Source organism: Schistocerca cancellata, chromosome 12 (assembly GCF_023864275.1).
Source record: "Schistocerca cancellata isolate TAMUIC-IGC-003103 chromosome 12, iqSchCanc2.1, whole genome shotgun sequence".
Taxonomy (NCBI): domain Eukaryota; kingdom Metazoa; phylum Arthropoda; class Insecta; order Orthoptera; family Acrididae; genus Schistocerca; species Schistocerca cancellata.
Window position 1 is genome coordinate 73337038 of NC_064637.1, and position 20463 is coordinate 73357500.

The following is a 20463-nucleotide window of genomic DNA, read 5'->3' on the forward strand; positions in this document are numbered from 1 at the left end:
TCCAGTCTCTGATCACAATATGAATTCTTTAGATGATGACCGGTTTCAGTCTGTAATGACCATCATCAGATCTTTTTTACACCATGCCATTATGGCCGTATCACTTTAGGACATGGTGTAAAAAAAAATCTGAGGATGGTCATTACAGACTGAAACCGGTCACCATCTAAAGAATTCATATTGTGATCGGAGACTGGAATAAATAAGCATTTTAAAAGTGCTGTTGCTGATCTTAGAAAGTAGAATGAGTTTGCAAACTATTACGATTAGCTTGATGAATTACTGGGAGTATGACATGTAATGATCACATAGGCTCAGTCGTATTAAGCAGCTAGCAGACCACGGAGGAGCCTGCTTGCAAAACTTCTGTGTGTCCCATCTTAGACCGTTACTCAAATGTGCTGGACCCACATAAAATCGTACTAGCGCCAATCATTCCATGAAAGAATACTTGCAAAGTTTCAAGAATCAGTATGAAGAACACTGTTAAGCTTTTTAAATAAAACAAACGTGATTAACGTTCTAAATCTTTATTCTTCATGTCTACATATTTATTTCTTAACTTTGTCTTCCTGGCGACGAACACATTTCTGCCAGCGCGAGAGACTAGTTTGTTGATACTGCAGAAGGTTTCGCTTTGTTGACGGAGCTGCACCCTCATCTTTGTTTATACCGCTTCGTCACTATCAAAGGGAAGTCCTCGAAGGTGTTCTTTAAAATTTTGGGACATTTCGAGCACGAACAACCAAAGATCGCAACTGATGCCGATACGGTCATTGCCGTGCACAGCTTACATTCTGCATTTGGAGGCACGTTTTCCTGTGCATTGGAGGCACGTTTTCCTGTGCGTGGAAACTCGATTGTAGTACGCTGTTTCTCACGCACCGCCGTGTTACCGATACCCACTGCAATTCGGAGCCCTCTAGCGGCCGAAAGTTGCAACGTCTGTCAGCGAAACTGGGAAGTTTTTTTTTTTTCTTTTTTTTCTCTTTATTGTTATTTTAAAACCTGTACAACAGGCAGGCTGTCAGCAGCACTCTACAGTGCTCTTCAGCCATTGAATACACAATGAGAAAAAACAGTGAGGAGACACATAAGTTACAGAACGGTGGGCAAACTGGGAAGTCGGCCGAGTAATATGCACGGCGTGTAGTACCTCAACCGACATTGAGAACAGTATTAAAAATTCGGAAGCATTACTTTTCCAGCACGCCTATTAGCAAAGCGTGTTGCGAATACAGTCGATAGTAAAGGAGTAATAAATTAAAACGTCATTACCGATCCTGAAGTTTTACTGCATGAACAACAGAAATGTAGTAAGCTATAAAGTGTTCTTTCTTTCCATTATTTTGTGGGAGAGAACGTCAGCGAGAAAAAGTTTCGTAAATATGTGAAATTACGTGCAAAATTAATTTGAAGTCGCCGAGTCCTCTTATTCTCAAATACCGGATGAGTAAAGTACGCCGGCCGCGGTGGTCTAGCGGTTCTGGCGCTGCAGTCCTAAACGGCGGGACTGCTGCGGTCGCAGGTTCGAATCCTGCCTCGGGCATGGGTGTGTGTGATGTCCTTAGGTTAGTTAAGTTTAAGTAGTTCTAAGTTCTAGGGGACTTACGACCTAAGATGTTGAGTCCCATAGTGCTCAGAGCCATTTGAGCCATTTTTTTTTTTTTTTTTAGTAAAGTACGGGTATTTACGCGCTGTCTGTTTCGCCGCCGTAACACACGCAGAATCGCTAGCTGTAGTACTTGTCTTATTGTGTTAATCTGTTTAATAACATTATACCTCTCAATGAGAATTTTTGAATTCGGTCAGCAAGTACAGGAAATATTGATCAATAATGTAGGTAAAACTAGATAAAATTCGTTCAGAATTCGTGGTACAGTGTGAAATGCCTCCTACCACGCACTTCACAGTGCTTCGCCTAGTGTAGTTGTATAGCAGGTGTAGATGCGGAACAAGGGACGTTAATTAATCAAGGAAGTCGGAGGTGACATTCGTGATCTCGAAGAAACTGGTAAGGAAATCGTGAAGCTTGACGCGCGAGCGCGTGCGTATGCGTGTGTCGAACGCAGATTTGTGAGTGGGTGTTTGTACAGCGTCTTGTGAATGGCTTCAGCAGGTTCTAAGACGTTCCGCACACAGAACGCCACTTTGCAGTTCAATTATACTGTACGCGCGCTCTGGGATGACTTGACAACTCCGTGTTGGCGAGTGTGATTCCCCCTTGTGTAACTCCGCAAATTACCCGTTGCCACATATTGCCGTGCTGGCGTAGTGAAAGGGCAGTCCCCAGGACTGAAGAGTGTAAGCTGCTCTGTTCAAGACAGACGAGCTGATCAAAAGTATCCGAACTCCTGTCAGTGGACGTTAATTTCGGATGTGTACATACTTCGCTTTCATGACTGCTTGAACTCTGCTAGGAGTACTTTCAGTGAAGTGTCCGAATGTCTGTGGAGGAATGGCAGTCCATTCTTCTCTTTTTCTTCCAGAGGCTTTTTTCTCTTGGCTCTTGCCTTGCCACTTTCTTCCCTCTGCCCTTCAAACCGCTACTTTCGTTCAACTTTCGACCCAATCTATCTCCAGATGACGTACTCAAACATCGCAGTACCCACATCCTGCGACACCTCACTTTAGTGAATAATCCTTATGCAGAGATGGCAGTAGACCTTTTGTGTTGGCCTTCTTGTCGATGTGGGCGTGTCGAAGGAAGAAAGGAAGATGAAAGCTTTGGTGTTCGCAGATGATCCGATGATTTGGGGGAATAAGGAGGAGAAAGAGCAGTATGGGAACGAACAATACTAGAATATGGGATGAAATTTAGTATACGTAAGAGTGAGATGATTATCGCAACAAGAAAGAAGGAGACAGGAGCAACTGGAATAACAGTTGGTGGGGAACGATTGAGGAGAGTGGAGAGTTTCAATTACCTAGGAAGTCTGATACAGGAAAATAGCAAAAACGACAGAGAAATAAACGAGCGGGGGAGAAAAGCAGGAGCATTTCGGAAAAGTGTCAGAAGCCTGATATGGAGCAAGGCTGTACCCCAAATCAGCAAAAAGGTTATATCCAGGTCATACTATGTCCTAATCCTGACATATGCATCAGAAACCTAGGTTATGAAAGGAAGAGGGAAAAGGAAAATTACAAGCTAGTGAGATGAAATTCTTGAGGAACAGTATTGGAGTGACTAAGTAGAGAAGATAAGAAATGAGAGAAACAGAGAGTTAATGAAGGTGTAACCATTACAGGAGGAAACAGAGAAATCAAGGCTGAGATGGTTTGGACGCGTTAAGAGAATGGAGGAGAAGAGGATACCCAGGAGGACACACGAGATGAAACTGGAAGGAAAGAGAAATGAAGGTGTAACCATTACAGGAGGAAACAGAGAAATCAAGGCTGAGATGGTTTGGACATGTTAAGAGAATGGAGGAGAAGAGGATACCCAGGAGGATACACGAGATGAAACTGGAAGGAAAGAGAAATGAAGGTGTAACCATTACAGGAGGAAACAGAGAAATCAAGGCTGAGATGGTTTGGACATGTTAAGAGAATGGAGGAGAAGAGGATACCCAGGAGGATACACGAGATGAAACTGGAAGGAAAGAGACCAGGAGGAAGACTGAGAGAAATGCGTAGAGGAAAAGACAGGACCAAAGTGAAGACGAAGAGATGATGGCAAGACAGAAGACGATGGAGAGGCCTATGTTCCATACAGATCCGGCCAGAGGCTGGAAACTGTCCAAGATGATGATGATTATGATGATGATGAGTCAAGGTGTCCTATTGGATTCACATTGGACATCTGGACAGGTCAGTCAATTTCAAGATTGTTAATGTCAACAAACCATTATCTCACAGACGCTGTTCTACGGCAGTGTGCATTGCCATGCTGATTCAGTCATCGTCCCCGAACTGTTCTACTACTGGACGCAGTAGACACAACGCAGTAAGATGTGGTCATATCCTTCCGCATATAGCGATTTTTTAAGGGCAATAAAAGGCCCACAACATGATAACGAAAAACAGCCACATGCCGTAACACCATCTTCTCTGTACATCACTTGAAGTGTTGCTGTTTGAATAATTAATAAAATATACCCCAAACGTTTAATTAATGCTAAAAACAGTAAAAATAAATTTTCTCTATGTAAGTAAATCTGTAAATTAAGGAGAAAAGGTCATATATTGCTCATATAAACAATGTTCCAGACAAATGTTTATACATCGAAAATTTATAAAAGACGCTCTGTAAAGCGAGCTGAAGGCAATTGCCGTAATCAGTTTTGACTCTGTAAAAGCAGGAGGTGTGCTCCTCTCTCTCTCTCTCTCTCTCTCTCTCTCTCTCTCTCTCTCCCTCCCTCCCTCCCTCCCGCCTGTTTGTTATTGATTGCTGTCTCATACATGTAAGTGTCGCTCTCGTATCTGTTACTTTTGGTTAAATACGTTAATTTAATGGTAACAGCCGTGTTTGAATCAAGAAACCTACTTTCCTCCTCCATTAATGTCACATCTCAATTTATTATGTTGCATTTTAGAACCTTTTCAGGCTGCATCGAAGGGGTGGCCACAGCCGAATGCTGCTAGTGTTCAGTCGTTGGCATTTATCAAACTGTTATTTCAGCTTCCCTGAGATCTCTTTTACTTATCTTTTCTGTCAGTATCTGGACAATGTAATTACGCGAACTGCGTGATTTTGGAATCGGTCACTGCTCTCTAAACAATGCCGTCGCTCAACGTTCTTGTCGATCTCGCGGGAACTGGATGCTGTATGGCAGAATGCAAATTAATTATTAAAAAGCTAAACTGCGCCCTAACAGGCCATGAAGGCCCAACGGTACCGACCGGCCGTCGTGTCATCCTCAGCCCACATGCGGATATGCAGGGGCATGTGGTCAGCACACCGCTCTCCCAACCATATGTCAGTTTACGGGACCAGAGCCGCTACTTCTCAGTCAAGTAGCCTCACAACGACTGAGTGCACACCGCTTGCCAACAGCGCTCGGCACACCGGATGGTCGTCCATCCGACTTCGGTGGTGACGGGAACCGGTGTTACCGCTGCAGCAAGCCGTTGATCTAGTAAAAATTTTCCATGCACCGTTTTACCATTTCAGAAACTTTGCCACCAGCAGATTTGATTAAAAGTTCTGCAATATACACTCCTGGAAATTGAAATAAGAACACTGTGAATTCATTGTCCCAGGAAGGGGAAACTTTATTGACACATTCCTGGGGTCAGATACATCACATGATCACACTGACGGAACCACAGGCACATAGACACAGACAACAGAGCATGCACAATGTCGGCACTAGTACAGTGTATATCCACCTTTCGCAGCAATGCAGGCTGCTATTCTCCCATGGAGACGATCGTAGAGATGCTGGATGTAGTCCTGTGGAACGGCTTGCCATGCCATTTCCACCTGGCGCCTCAGTTGGACCAGCGTTCGTGCTGGACGTGCAGACCGCGTGAGACGACGCTTCATCCAGTCCCAAACATGCTCAATGGGGGACAGATCCGGAGATCTTGCTGGCCAGGGTAGTTGACTTACACCTTCTAGAGCACGTTGGGTGGCACGGGATACATGCGGACGTGCATTGTCCTGTTGGAACAGCAAGTTCCCTTGCCGGTCTAGGAATGGTAGAACGATGGGTTCGATGACGGTTTGGATGTACCGTGCACTATTCAGTGTCCCCTCGACGATCACCAGTGGTGTACGGCCAGTGTAGGAGATCGCTCCCCACACCATGATGCCGGGTGTTGGCCCTGTGTGCCTCGGTCGTATGCAGTCCTGATTGTGGCGCTCACCTGCACGGCGCCAAACACGCATACGACCATCATTGGCACCAAGGCAGAAGCGACTCTCATCGCTGAAGACGACACGTCTCCACTCGTCCCTCCATTCACGCCTGTCGCGACACCACTGGAGGCGGGCTGCACGATGTTGGGGCGTGAGCGGAAGACGGCCTAACGGTGTGCGGGACCGTAGCCCAGCTTCATGGAGACGGTTGCGAATGGTCCTCGCCGATACCCCAGGAGCAACAGTGTCCCTAATTTGCTGGGAAGTGGCGGTGCGGTCCCCTACGGCACTGCGTAGGATCCTACGGTCTTGGCGTGCATCTGTGCGTCGCTGCGGTCCGGTCCCAGGTCGACGGGCACGTGCACCTTCCGCCGACCACTGGCGACAACATCGATGTACTGTGGAGACCTCACGCCCCACGTGTTGAGCAATTCGGCGGTACGTCCACCCGGCCTCCCGCATGCCCACTATACGCCCTCGCTCAAAGTCCGTCAGCTGCACATACGGTTCACGTCCACGCTGTCGCGGCATGCTACCAGTGTTAAAGACTGCGATGGAGCTCCGTATGCCACGGCAAACTGGCTGACACTGACGGCGGTGGTGCACAAATGCTGCGCAGCTAGCGCCATTCGACGGCCAACACCGCGGTTCCTGGTGTGTCCGCTGTGCCGTGCGTGTGATCATTGCTTGTACAGCCCTCTCGCAGTGTCCGGAGCAAGTATGGTGGGTCTGACACACCGGTGTCAATGTGTTCTTTTTTCCATTTCTAGGAGTGTATTATAGTATTCAATAATTTATACGCTGTTGGCATTACACATGGTGCAATGAAACATTCTCGACGCATTCGCCAAACTCGAACCCTTCCATCGGATTGTCAAATGTGGAGCAGCGATTTGTCAGTTCAAGTCACACGTTTCCTGTGATCCCTTGTCCAGAGGCTCGCTCTTTAAACCATCTCAAACGTCATTTAGCCCTGAAAACAGAGCTGCTCGACCATTGTGCCATATTCTTTTCAACGCCCCTACGCACAGCTGTCGTGGTAAGGGCTGTTTTGTTCTTGTTTAGTTTGTTTATGATGGCTAAGTGAACAACGTGCAGCTGTGAAATTTTGTTTTCTACTTGGCAAAAATGCTGCTGAAACTGTTTTAATGTTGAAATCAGCTTACCAAGCCGACGCTGTGGGAAAAAGCTCAAAGTGTACGAGTGGTTTACTCGATTTAAAAATGGCGACATCTCGGTTGATGGCAAACCTCGTTCTGAACGTCTATCAAGTGCTAGAATCGACGAGAATATTGAAAAAATTTGAGAGCTTGTGCTAACACAGATCGTCGACAAGACAATTGATTAACTGTCAGAAATTAGTGGGTTATCTTGGAGCTCGGATCAGCTAATTTTAACGCAAGATTTGAGAATGAAAAGGGTTGCTGCGAAGTTCGTTCCTCAGGTTCTGACTGACAATCAAAAGGAATGCCGAGTTGAAACATGTCGTGCTTTGAAACAACAATTCGAAACTGATCCAGATTTTTTGAAAAAGATACTGGTGATGAGAAATGGTGCTGTGGTTACGACCCAGAAACAAAGCAACAGTCAAGCCAATGGAATACGTCATCGTCGCCCCGTGAAGTCAAATGAAACATCAAAACAATGGCGATTTGCTTTTTTGATGCCAAGGGCGTAATTCATTCAGCGTTTGTTCGGCTATATCAGACCATCAATCAAATCTTTTACTTGAAAATTTTAAGAAGATTGCGCAACAGTGTTCATAAAAAAAGACCATATTTGTGACAGGCAGGAGACTGGTTCTTCCGCCACGACAACGTACCTGCACACACAGGTGTTAAGACAGTTTTCGGCTAGAAATGTCATGGTTCCGATAACCCATGCGGCTTACTCGCCTGACCTGGCTCCCAGCGACTTTTTGTTACCACACATGAAAAGGGGCATGAAAGGACACTGATTTGACAATAGTGAAGAGATCTAGGGAAAAAAATAGTGGAAGCACCGGTGGGACAAATGTACGACGGTCACTTCAAAAGAAATGCACACTATTTTTGTAAAAATACAGTTTTCATTCTCCATGTGTGAAAGTTTTATTGTGTAGATACATCCTTCCCACTTATTTTCTAACTTAGTTCAACCTTTTCCCGTGAGTGGCGCCGTCACAGCATGTCTTCAAGATGACTGCTACACTTGACGATCGTCAGTAGCTACGTGCTGTCATAGAATTCCTGTGCTGTGAAAACGAGACAGTGGGAAACATCCACAAGAGATCGGAAAAGGTGTATGGAGATACTGATGTCGATCGCAGTACAGTTAGTCGGTAGGCAAGCAAGTTACGTGATGAAAGCGGGCACGGCAATATTGAGGATTGTCCTCGCAGCGGCAGGCCTCGTACTACACGCACTCCAGACAATGTGCAGAGAGTTAACGAATTGGTGACTGCTGACAGACGCATCACAGTGAACGAATTGTCACGCTACGTTGGGATAGGGGAAGGAAGTGTTTGCAGAATACTGAAAGTATGGCCTTTAAAAAAGGTTTGTGCCAGGTGGATTCCCAGGATGTTGACAGTGGCTCACAAAGAAACAAGTAAAACGGTATGCAGCGAACATTTAGAACAGTACGAGAATGGTGGAGATGAATTTCTTGGAAGAATTGTGACAGGTGATGAAACATGGCTCCATCATTTTTCACCAGAGACGAAGAGGCAATCAATGGAGTGGCATCATGCAAATTCACCCAAGGAAAAAAAAATTAAAAACCACAACTTCTGCTGGAAAAGTTATGGCTACGATGTTTTTCTATTCCGAAGGACTCTTGCTTGTGGACGTCAAGCAAAGTGGAACCACCACAAATTCTGATGCATATGTAACGACACTTCAAGCTCGACTGAGTCGTGTTCGACAACATCGGCAAAAGCAGGATGTTTTTTTGCTGTTGCACGACAATGCACGGCCACATGTCAGTCAAAAAACCATGGCAGCGATCACAAAATTCGGATGGACAACACTGAAACAACCGCCTTACAGTCCTGACCTGGCTCCATGTGACTATCATCTCTTTGGGAAACCGAAAGACTCTCTTCGTGGAACAAGGTTTGAAGATGGTGACTCCCTTGCGCACGCTGCCAAACAGTGGCTCCAACAGGTTAGTCCAGAATTTTACCGTGCGGGTATACAGGCGCTGGTTCCAAAATGGCGTAAGGCAGTTGAGAGGGATGGAAATTACGTGGAGAAATGAAAATATTGTTCCTAAAGGATGTATCTACACGCTGTAAAACTTTCAAACATGTAGAATAAAAGAGGGATTAAAAAAAATAGTGTGCATTTCTTTTGGAGTGACCCTCGTATTAGTTGCAATGGAGAGTATTTGGAAGAGGATAAGTTTGTTTTGTAAACAGTTTGAAAATATTTAGCTTTTAAAAAATAATTACTTTTTTTCAGAAATAAAATGTTTAAGGAAATCTGATTTCAAGATCACTACCATCTACTGCGGCTCAGTGATGTCTTTCCATAAAACGGAGTCGTAACTAAAATCATTGTGTTCTCGTGGCGTTTTTGGCCATCGCACGCGTGATTGTGACTCTGTTGTACTCCGCGATTTTCACTATTGAGATGAACTGACACTCCAGTGTTAATCTGCTCCAGGCTAGTATAGAAGTTGTCAATAACCCACCGAAGTTAAAAATCCGCCTATTTCACCCGTTTGTTTATAAATAGGGTGATTCAGCTGCCCCTTCCGATGCCTTTCATGCAACCCGCAATGTTATATCTGGCCTTCCAAAGTTCACGTGAGATTTTCATATTCTCGCGCCCACTAAGCGCAAACTATTAGTTCCACAAAAAAAGTTGACAGGGACTTTTTTAGGAAATTTAATGTAGTTACGATTCATGTGTTTGCGCAAGAGGCTATAGTTTTCGACTTAAAGAAAAGCATCCATAAGCGACCTTCAAACGCACCCCCCCCCCCCCCCAAATACTCAGCCCAACCAGTCAGGATATTTGGTATGTTGTTCATTGCGCTCCCTCCTACCACTGTACAAAATTTTGGCACTACACGAGTTATTTCCCACATTCTGCCTTTTTTGTCTTCATTGACTGGCCTTATTTCGCACAAATTGCAAAGTTGCAGTTTCTGTAAATTTTACCTTACGATTTCGTGAATTTTAAGAACTTAAAATAGACAGTTACAGTGTCGCTTTAGTCAGGCCTTCTGACTATAAAACTACTGTGCTTGTAAGGGTTAAGTTTGGATCGAACTGGCAATGTAATTAGTTTCAGCGTAACGCCTACAACAACCGTGCCTTTCATTACCCTCATGGGCACGATAAATCAATAGCGTTAACAAAATAGCCAACTATGCTGGTGGCGTAATAGCCCAGTCAGTAGAGACCAAAAAAGATTGAATAACGGAAGTAGTTTGTGTAATCGGAAATGTTTGTATAGTGGTAGAAGGGAGTACCACGAACAGCATACTGGATGTCCTGACTGGTGAGGGATAAGTGTAAATGGAAGTGCGTTTGAAGGTCTCTTCTTGTACATTTTTTTCTTTAGGACTAATACCTTACTGGCCATTAAAATTGCTACACCAAGAAGAAATGCAGATGATAAATGGGTATTCATTGGACAAATATATTATACGAGCACTGACATGTGATTACATTTTCACGCAGTTTGGGTGCATAGATCCTGAGAAATCAGTACCCAGAACAACCACCTCTGGCCGTAATAACGGCCTTGATTCGCCTGGGAATTGAGTCAAACAGAGCTTGGATGGCGTGTACAGGTACAGCTGCCCATGCGGCTTCAACACGATATCACAGTTCATCAAGAGTAGTGACTGGCGTATTGTGACGAGCCAGTTGCTCGGCCACCATTGACCAGACGTTTTCAATTGGTGAGAGATCTGGAGAATGTACTGGGCAGGACAGCAGTCGAACATTTTCTGTATCCAGAAAGGCCCGTACAGGACCTGCAACATGCGGTCGTGCATTATCCTGCTGAAATGTATGGTTTCCCAGGGATCGAATGAAGGGTAGAGCCACGGGTCGTATCACATCTGAAATGTAACGTCCACTATTCAAAGTTCCGCCAGTGCGAACAAGAGGTGACCGAGACGTGTGACCAATGGCACCCCATATGATCACGCCGGATGATACGCCAGTATGGCGATGATGAATACGCGCTTCCAATGTGTGTTCACCGCGATGTCGCCAAACACGGATGCGACCGTCGTGATGCTGTAAACAGAAACTGGATTCACCCGAAAAAATGACGTTTTGCTATTCGTGCACCCAGGTTCGTCGTTGAGTACACCATCGCAGGCACTCCTGTCTGTGATGCAACGTCAAGGATAACCGCAGCCATGATCTCCGAGCTGATAGTCCATGCTGCTGCAAACGTCGTCGAACTGTTCGTGCAGATGGTTGTTGTCTTGCAAACGTCCCCATCTGTTGACTCAGGGATCGAGACGTGGCTGCACGATCCGTTACAGCCTTGCGGATAAGATGCCTGTCATCTCGACTGCTAGTGATACGAGGCCGTTTGGATCCAGCACGGCGTTCCTTATTACCCTCCTGAAACCACCGATTCCATATTCTGCTAACAGTCATTGGATCTCGACCAACGCGAGCAGCAATGTCGCCATACGATAAACCGCAATCGCGATAGGCTACAATCCGACCTTTATGAAAGTCGGAAACGAGATGGAACGCATTTCTCCTCCTTACACGCGAGGCATCACAACAACGTTTCACCAGTCACCGCCGGTCAACTGCTGTTTGTGTATGAGAAATAGGTTGGAAACTTTCCTCATGTCAGCACGTTGTAGGTGACGCCACCGGCGCCAACCTTGTGTGAATGCTCTGAAAAGCTAATCCTTTGCGTAACACAGCACCTTTTCCTGTTGGCTAAATTTCGCGTCTGTAGCACGTCATCTTAGTGGTGTAGGAATTTTAATGGCTAGCAGTGTAGTTTGCGCTTGGCGAGCGAGAGAATATGAAAATTTCGCGCATGGTTTTTGAAGACCAGAGAGAACATTGCGGGTTACATAAAACGACATCGGTACTGTATACAATCCTACTTCCTTTTTGTATGTGTTTACGATCGGGACCTAGTGTATCAAAGAAATTGAATGTGAAATTCTGAGTGCAAATAGTTCTATGTCATTTCACCATTATCCTTCACTGATTAATTTCTCTCCACTGATTATATCAAAATTTCTCTTTGTCGCGATGAATTGCGTATTTTCAAAACTTTACGTTGCCACGCAAAATTCATATTATCGCGTCAGATGCATGTCATATTTGTACTTTCTCCCGATTTTTGCGCTGCTATCGTTCGGACTATCGTTTCCCTCTTTTCAGCGTGTAGTAAAGGGGTATTTTTGAGAAATTCAGAAGCTTACAATTTTGATACATAGAATACTTCACAGTAAATCGAGATAACTTATTAGTTCACAAATTCCGGCGTCTTAAATATTGTATACCCGCCAAGTAGCGGCGAGGATATTCCACCAGCGGACACCGAAATGGAGATGAATTCAATTTGTCGTTTCAGTAGAAAGCACAGCACTGATCGCTGTGTCGCGTTGGGTGTACATTGCATAATATGTTGCTGCGTGTGAAATTTACATACTGAGTTTTTCTTTAGACCTGGTTAAAGGTCTCTGTTACTAACAATTTTTTTGTGCATCTTAGCAGACACTTTTTCCCATATAGAGGCATCATTTTTCGAGTATATCTTATTACTAGAATCCTTTCACTTAGTTCCATCATCATTTTTTATTTTGTTTATAGGCTTGTAGCTTTTACTGCAGTTCATTAGGATTCTTTTCGTTTTTGGTTTTTTCCATTTTTCAACATCCATCTTTCTCTTTCAAGTTTTATTCTCAGTTTTACACGGAAATAACATTTCATTTACCGTTTCTTCCATTCTCTTTGGTCAGCATCTGTGATATCAGAATCAAAATTTTGAAGACTTTCATCTCTAACATACTTTAAAAAGAACTGGAGTTACTGTTTTCATCTGGATCACTTCAATAGTTTTCAGCAAATGTGCATTTGCAAAGATTGTTATCACTCCCCTCACTAGAACCACTCGACACGCTAGTGTCTTGGATACCCTTGGTATCGTCTTGGCATATTTTAACAGCTGTAACAAACAAAATAAGTAAGTACCTTTTATGGGAATTGCATGAATCATACTTAACATAATACGAGGGTTATTTTTTCCCAACCTCCGGTCGCTTAGTATAGAAGCTACGCGAGCGGCAGAAAGTGGACATGCGCTGTAGTCTACTACACACGCCGCCATTAACGATCCCAGGGCATCAGTCCGCGTTGCACTACAGCCACGTAAAACATGGCGGCCGTCAGTGTTGCTCCCGCCAAGTTGAATTACGAAGTATAATTCGGTTTCTGCAAGCAGAAGGGACTAGTGCAGCAGAAATTCATCGGAGAATGAGCCGAGTATACCGCGATAACAACGTGACTGAGGGTGTTGTGCGTGAATGGTGCTGAAAGCTTAAAGTTGCCCGAAATGACTTGCACGATGAAGGGGGCCAAGGACGCAAGTCTGTCATTAGAGCCGACCTTGTTGAACGAGTTGAATGGTTAGAGAAAATGGTAGGTTCACCATACTGCTTTGTCTATGGAAATTGCGGAAGTTTCAGCATATGTCGCACACATTACCGTTACTGAACATTTAGGCTACAAAAAACTTTGTGCTTGTTGGGTTCCAAAAATGTTGATGGACGCCCACAAAAGTCACTGAATGGCGTCAGCTTTGAATTTCCTTGACCGTTATCACGATGAAGGAGAGAACTTCTTGAAATCAGTTGTTACTGTAGATGACACTTGGATCCAATACGACACACCGGAAACTAAACAACAATGGATGCATCCAAATTCACCAAACAAACCGAAAAAATTCAAACAAACATTCAACAACCGAAAGGTTATGGCTACCTTGTTTTGAGACCAAAAATGTGTGTTGCTTGTAGAGTCTATGCAGCCCGGAACCACTATAATGCAGCTGCTTACTGTGGAACTTTACGTTTGTGGAGAGCTATTCAAAACAAGCGAAGAGGAATGCTGACTTCAGGAATTGTGTTGATCCATGACAACGCTCCTCCACACACTGCTGGGACAACCCAACGGCTCTTGAACAATTTCGGTCGGTCATTTTCGGTCATCCGCGTACAGTCCCGACCTGGCCCCCAGCGACTTTCACCTTTTCCCTGAACTGAAAACGTGGCTAGGGGGGCAGCACTTTCCAACCAATGAAGATCTTCAAAACAACGTCAATGCCCATTTGACATCATTGATGGCAACATTTTCTGAAGAGGGTATTGCAAAGCTGGTCCACGTGTTCGATAAATGTCTCAATCTCTTCGGTGATTATGGTGAAAAGTAACCATAAATGTACAAAATTTTTGGTAATAAAATAATTGTTCTTTTATTTATAGCCTATCGGATGTTGGACAAAAAAAAAAAACTGTCCTCATATATGCATTATTATTCTCCTTGAGAGACCGTCTTCCGTTCTGTACGAGGTGAGAATCCAAAATTTTCAGGACTGGTGCTGCCATCTGTAAAGTAGGAGTAGTAGATCTTTGCACCACTAGGTGGTGAGAGCTGCATATCTGATGATTCAGTGTGCGGAGTGGCATTCAGATGGGAGGACATGTTGCGTGTCCACCATAATACTCTGTGTTTGGTGTGTTACGATTTTACGATGGATCCGCGATCAGAACAGTGTGTGTGTATAAAATTCTGTGTGAATCTCTGCAAAAGTGCTACGGAGACCCTTGCAGTGATTCAGTAAGTGTTTGGGGGACAGAGCATGAGCTGTACGCGTCTGTTTGAGTGGCATGCTCGGTTCGGGGCCAGCCGTACAGACATCGAAAATGGTGCTCACACTGGAAGGCCCGTTAGCTGCACAACGCCAGACATTGTTCCCAAACTTCAACAATTGGTTCTTGCAGATTGACGTCAAACCATTCAAGACCATGCGGATGAAGTGGGTATTGGTTATGGGACATGTTAACGAATGTTGAATTGGGCATGCATCGTGTTGCCGCAAAATTTGTGCCAAGGATCTTGACTGCCAGTCAGAAGGCACAGTGTGTTGAAGTGTGCGCGGACCTTTGTCAGACCGCATCTGATGATCCAACCTTCTTGTCACAGGCTATCACCGGCGACGAGAGCTGGATTTATGATTATGACCCAGAGGCAAAGCAACAATCGTCCCATTGGAAGAGCCCTGGCTCTCCAAGACCCAAGAAAGCGAGACAGGTGAAGAGCAAAATGAGAGCATGATCGTCGTTTTCTTTAGTACCAAGGGAATTGGTGCAGAAAGGATTCGTCCCACCCAATCAAACAGTGAATTCCATGTAGTACTGTGATGTTTTGCAGTTGCTCCGTGAAAACGTGCGGTGATGACAGCCCAAACTTTGACATCAAGGGAACTTGCTTCTGCATCACAATGCGCCCTGTCACACGTCCTTGCTCACCAGGGCCTTTTTTTTATTTTTTATTTTTTATTTTATTTTTTTTTTTTTTTTTTTTTTTTTTTTTTTTTTTTTTTTTTGCAAAAAAGAACATGACGGTTTTACTCCGCCCACCGTACTCGACAGATTTTGGCACTTTGCGACTTCTTGCTATTCCCAAAACTGAAACTCAAGTTGAAAGGCCATTAGTTCGACATTCTAAAGAGGATTCAAGAAGCATCGCTGGTGGTGATAAACACCCTCAAAGAACAGGACTTCCAGAAAATGTTTGACTAGTGGCAGATGTGCTGGGACCGGTGTGTACTTATCGATGGGAACTACTTTGAGGGTGATGGTGACCATTAGTCCAAAGGTAAGGTTTCCAACAGATGGCAGTACCAGTCCCGAAAATTTTGGATAGCACCTCGTATTTTCCTCAGCATTATTTGGATGGGGAAGCTGCCAAATTGTAGCATTTTGTTTGGTAGCCAACTTAACAATAAGTAGGCTTCTTGAATTAGATGACATCATTCTAACTAAAACAGGCTAATTATATTTATGCAATTTTTTTTTGTTAAAGTATAGCAGAAGTTAAAATATTCCATCATTTACAGTCTTGAACAAAAATTATAAATAACTTTTAGAAGTGTGACACAACTTGAAATAAAACAGGGAAGGAAATAGTATCCAACCTCAAGTATACAACCTCATTCTGTAAGCAAAATTGTCATTTTTCTACATAATGCTTAATGCAGCATATAAATATACCAGTAATGAGCATACTTACTGGCACAGTTCAAAATGTGACCATTTTCTTCGAACAGATTTAATGATTGTGTGGAACTTTTTGAAATGCAACAGTCGACAGGCAAGCTCCACATGAACACTGCCCTAACTTTGCCTAACTACTGACAGTGTGACACTGTTTTTCTAGTTGTTAGAATAGGTGTCGTTTATGCAACATTGACATAATTATTATGTGGTGGCCGAACAGCCGCTTAAGTTTGTAACATACTTCCACATAAAACCATTCCACTTTTTCGTTTTGATGATGACATGAATGAATACTCTGAATTATTTGAGTTACGATGCTTTTCTTCCAAGGGAGTGATGTGTTCCTCAAAACTGCTGTCGAAAAACATAATTTAATATTATTTGTGCATTGCAGATGGATGGCGCTTACCCAGTTTGAGGCGACAGATGCGCGTGCAGCATTCCCCTGCTTCGATGAGCCCGGGATGAAGGCTAGGTTCCAGATAAGCATCGCTCACTCCACCAACTACACCGCAGTCTCCAACATGCCCATCGTGCGTTCCGAACAGCTGTGAGTATTGCCAGTTTGCTCGTGTCTCTAGTGCTTTCTTTACTATTGAAGTAATTAATTTGAAGTTTCAGGTCACATTTTAAGCTTCGTTGCAGATTGTAAATAGTGGTTTGGTGTTTTTTATCTTGGTAATCGTGTTGCTATGGGTTTTTGTCTCTAGTTCAATATTATTATTTTGAGTTTATATATTGTCATTTTGTCATTCGGAGATAGTGAGTGGAGCTGTGATTGCTAGAAAATGGAGTCCCAATGGAATATAACCAACATATTCTTCTGTTTGAGTTCAATAGAGGTGCAGCCAGAAACATCTGTGCCACATGTGGGGATAATGTCACTGGACAGGCCACAATAGAAAACAGTTTTCTCATTTTAAAGAGGATTGTTTTAACGTTAGTGACTATCTATGTTCAGGAAGTTCTTTGGGGTTGATGAAGACCATTTAAAGGTATTAATTCACAATTATCCACATCAGTGTACTCAAGAATTCACAACCGTAATGAACTTTGATCATTCCACCATTGAGCAACAACTCAGATGCAGTGAGGAAGGTTCAAATATCACTTGTTTGGCTGCCGCATGCTCTAAGCCAAAATCACAAAAATTGGTGGCTGGCTATATGTGCATCTCTGCTTGCTACTCATCAACTGATTCATGAACAACACTGACCATTCCTATCCTGTGTCATTACTGGTCTTTATGCTAACATAGAGAAAAGAAAGGAATGGTTGAGCCCAAACAAAGCAGCAACTCCCCATACAAAGACGTGCGCGCATCCGGAAGAAATAATGCTGTGTGTCTGGTGGAATAGTGACAGAGTGATGTACTACGAAATGCTTCCCAGAGGTGTAAATACCATAGGTAAAATTTACATCTACATCTACAGCTACATTTATACTCCGCAAGCCACGCAAGCCACCCAACGGTGTGTGGCGGAGGGCACTTTACGTGCCACTGTCATTACCTCCCTTTCCTGTTCCAGTCGCGTATGGTTCGCGGGAAGAACGACTGTCTGAAAGCCTCTGTGCGCGCTCTAATCTCTCTAATTTTACATTCGTGATCTCCTCGGGAGGTATAAGTAGGGGGAAGCAATATATTCGATGCCTCATCCAGAAGCGCACCCTCTCGAAACCTGGCGAGCAAGCTACACCGCGATGCAGAGCGCCTCTCTTGCAGAGTCTGCCACTTGAGTTTGTTTAACATCTCCGTAACGCTATCACGGTTACCAAATAACCCTGTGACGAAACGCGCCGCTCTTCTTTGGATCTTCTCTGTCTCCTCCGTCAACCCGATCTGGTGCGGATCCCACACTGATGAGCAATACTCAAGTATAGGTCGAACGAGTGTTTTGTAAGCCACCTCCTTTGTTGATGGACTACATTTTCTAAGGACTCTCCCAATGAATCTCAACCTGGTACCCGCCTTACCAACAATTAATTTTATATGATCATTCCACTTCAAATAGTTCCGCACGCATACTCCCAGATATTTTACAGAAGTAACTGCTACCAGTGTTTGTTCCGCTATCATATAATCATACAATAAAGGATCCTTCTTTCTATGTATTCTCAATACATTACATTTGTCTATGTTAAGGGTCAGTTGCCACTCCCTGCACCAAGTGCCTATCCGCTGCAGATCTTCCTGCATTTCGCTACAATTTTCTAATGCTGCAACTTCTCTGTATACTACAGCATCATCCGCGAAAAGCCGCATGGAACTTCCGACACTATCTACTAGGTCATTTATATATATTGTGAAAAGCAATGGTCCCATAACACTCCCCTGTGGCACGCCAGAGGTTACTTTAACGTCTGTAGACGTCTCTCCGTTGATAACAACATGCTGTGTTCTGTTTGCTAAAAACTCTTCAATCCAGCCACACAGCTGATCTGATATTCCGTAGGCTCTTACTTTGTTTATCAGGCGACAGTGCGGAACTGTATCGAACGCCTTCCGGAAGTCAAGAAAAATAGCATCTACCTGGGAGCCTGTATCTAATATTTTCTGGGTCTCATGAACAACTAGAGCGAGTTGGGTCTCACACGATCGCTGTTTCCGGAATCCATGTTGATTCCTATATAGTAGATTCTGAGTTTCCAAAAACGACATGATACTCGAGCAAAAAACATGTTCTAAAATTCTACAACAGATCGACGTCAGAGATATAGGTCTATAGTTTTGCGCATCTGCTCGACGACCCTTCTTGAAGACTGGGACTACCTGTGCTCTTTTCCAATCATTTGGAACCTTCCGTTCCTCTAGAGACTTGCGGTACACGGCTGTTAGAAGGGGGGCAAGTTCTTTCGCGTACTCTGTGTAGAATCGAATTGGTATCCCGTCAGGTCCAGTGGACTTTCCTCTGTTGAGTGATTCCAGTTGCTTTTCTATTCCTTGGACACTTATTTCGATGTCAGCCATTTTTTCGTTTGTGCGAGGATTTAGAGAAGGAACTGCAGTGCAGTCTTCCTCTGTGAAACAGCTTTGGAAAAAGGTGTTTAGTATTTCAGCTTTACGCTTGTCATCCTCTGTTTCAATGCCATCATCATCCCGGAGTGTCTGGACATGCTGTTTCGAGCCACTTACTGATTTAACGTAAGACCAGAACTTCCTAGGAAATTCTGTCAAGTCGGTACCTAGTATTTTACTTTCGAATTCACTAAACGCTTCACGCATAGCCCTCCTTACGCTATCTTTGACATCGTTTAGCTTCTGTTTGTCTGAGAGGTTTTGGCTGCGTTTAAATTTGGAGTGAAGCTCTCTTTGCTTTCGCAGTAATTTCCTAACTTTGTTGTTGTACCACGGTGGGTTTTTCCCGTCCCTCACAGTTTTACTCGGCACGTACCTGTCTAAAACGCATTTTACGATTGCCTTGAACTTTTTCCATAAACACTCAACATTGTCAGTGTCGGAACAGAAATTTTCGTTTTGATCTGTTAGGTAGCCTGAAATCTGCCTTCTATTACTCTTGCTAAACAGATAAACCTTCCTCCCTTTTTTTATATTCCTATTAACTTCCATATTCAGGGATGCTGCAACAGCCTTATGATCACTGATTCCCTGTTCTGCGCTTACAGAGTCGAAAAGTTCGGGTCTGTTTGTTATCAGTAGGTCCAAGATGTTATCTCCACGAGTCGGTTCTCTGTTTAATTGCTCGAGGTAATTTTCGGATAGTGCACTCAGTATAATGTCACTCGATGCTCTGTCCCTACCACCCGTCCTAAACATCTGAGTGTCCCAGTCTATATCTGGTAAATTGAAATCTCCACCTAAGACTATAACATGCTGAGAAAATTTATGTGAAATGTATTCCAAATTTTCTCTCAGCTGTTCTGCCACTAATGCTGCTGAGTCGGGGGGTCGGTAAGAGGAGCCAATTATTAACCTATCCACTTCTACTTCACTACAGGATAAACTACTACTAACAGCAACGAACACTCCACCACCGGTTGCATGCAATCTATCCTTTCTAAACACCGTCTGTGCGTTTGTAAAAATTTCGGCAGAATTTATCTCTGGCTTCAGCCAGCTTTCTGTACCTATAACGATTTCAGCTTCGGTGCTTTCTATCAGCGCTTGAAGTTCCGGTACTTTACCAACGCAGCTTCGACAGTTTACAATTACAATACCGATTGCTGCTTGGTCCCCGCATGTCCTGACTTTGCCCCACACCCGTTGAGGCTGTTGCCCTTTCTGTACTTGCCCGAGGCCATCTAACCTAAAAAACCGCCCAGCCCACGCCACACAACCCCTGCTACCCGTGTAGCCGCTTGTTGCGTGTAGTGGACTCCTGACCTATCCAGCGGAACCCGAAACCCCACCACCCTATGGCGCAAGTCGAGGAATCTGC

At 44.1% G+C, this 20463-nt stretch overlaps 1 protein-coding gene across 1 annotated transcript in view; it reads left to right on the plus strand.

The window, feature by feature from the left end:
- The window catches only part of LOC126109721 (aminopeptidase N-like), a 222875-nt gene that overhangs the window by 68191 nt on the left and 134221 nt on the right, over positions 1 to 20463 (plus strand). Inside the window, exon 4 of the mRNA XM_049914775.1 lies at positions 16461 to 16616. Within this exon, the coding sequence (XP_049770732.1) occupies positions 16461 to 16616 (156 nt within the window). The remainder of the gene's footprint in view (positions 1 to 16460; positions 16617 to 20463) is intronic.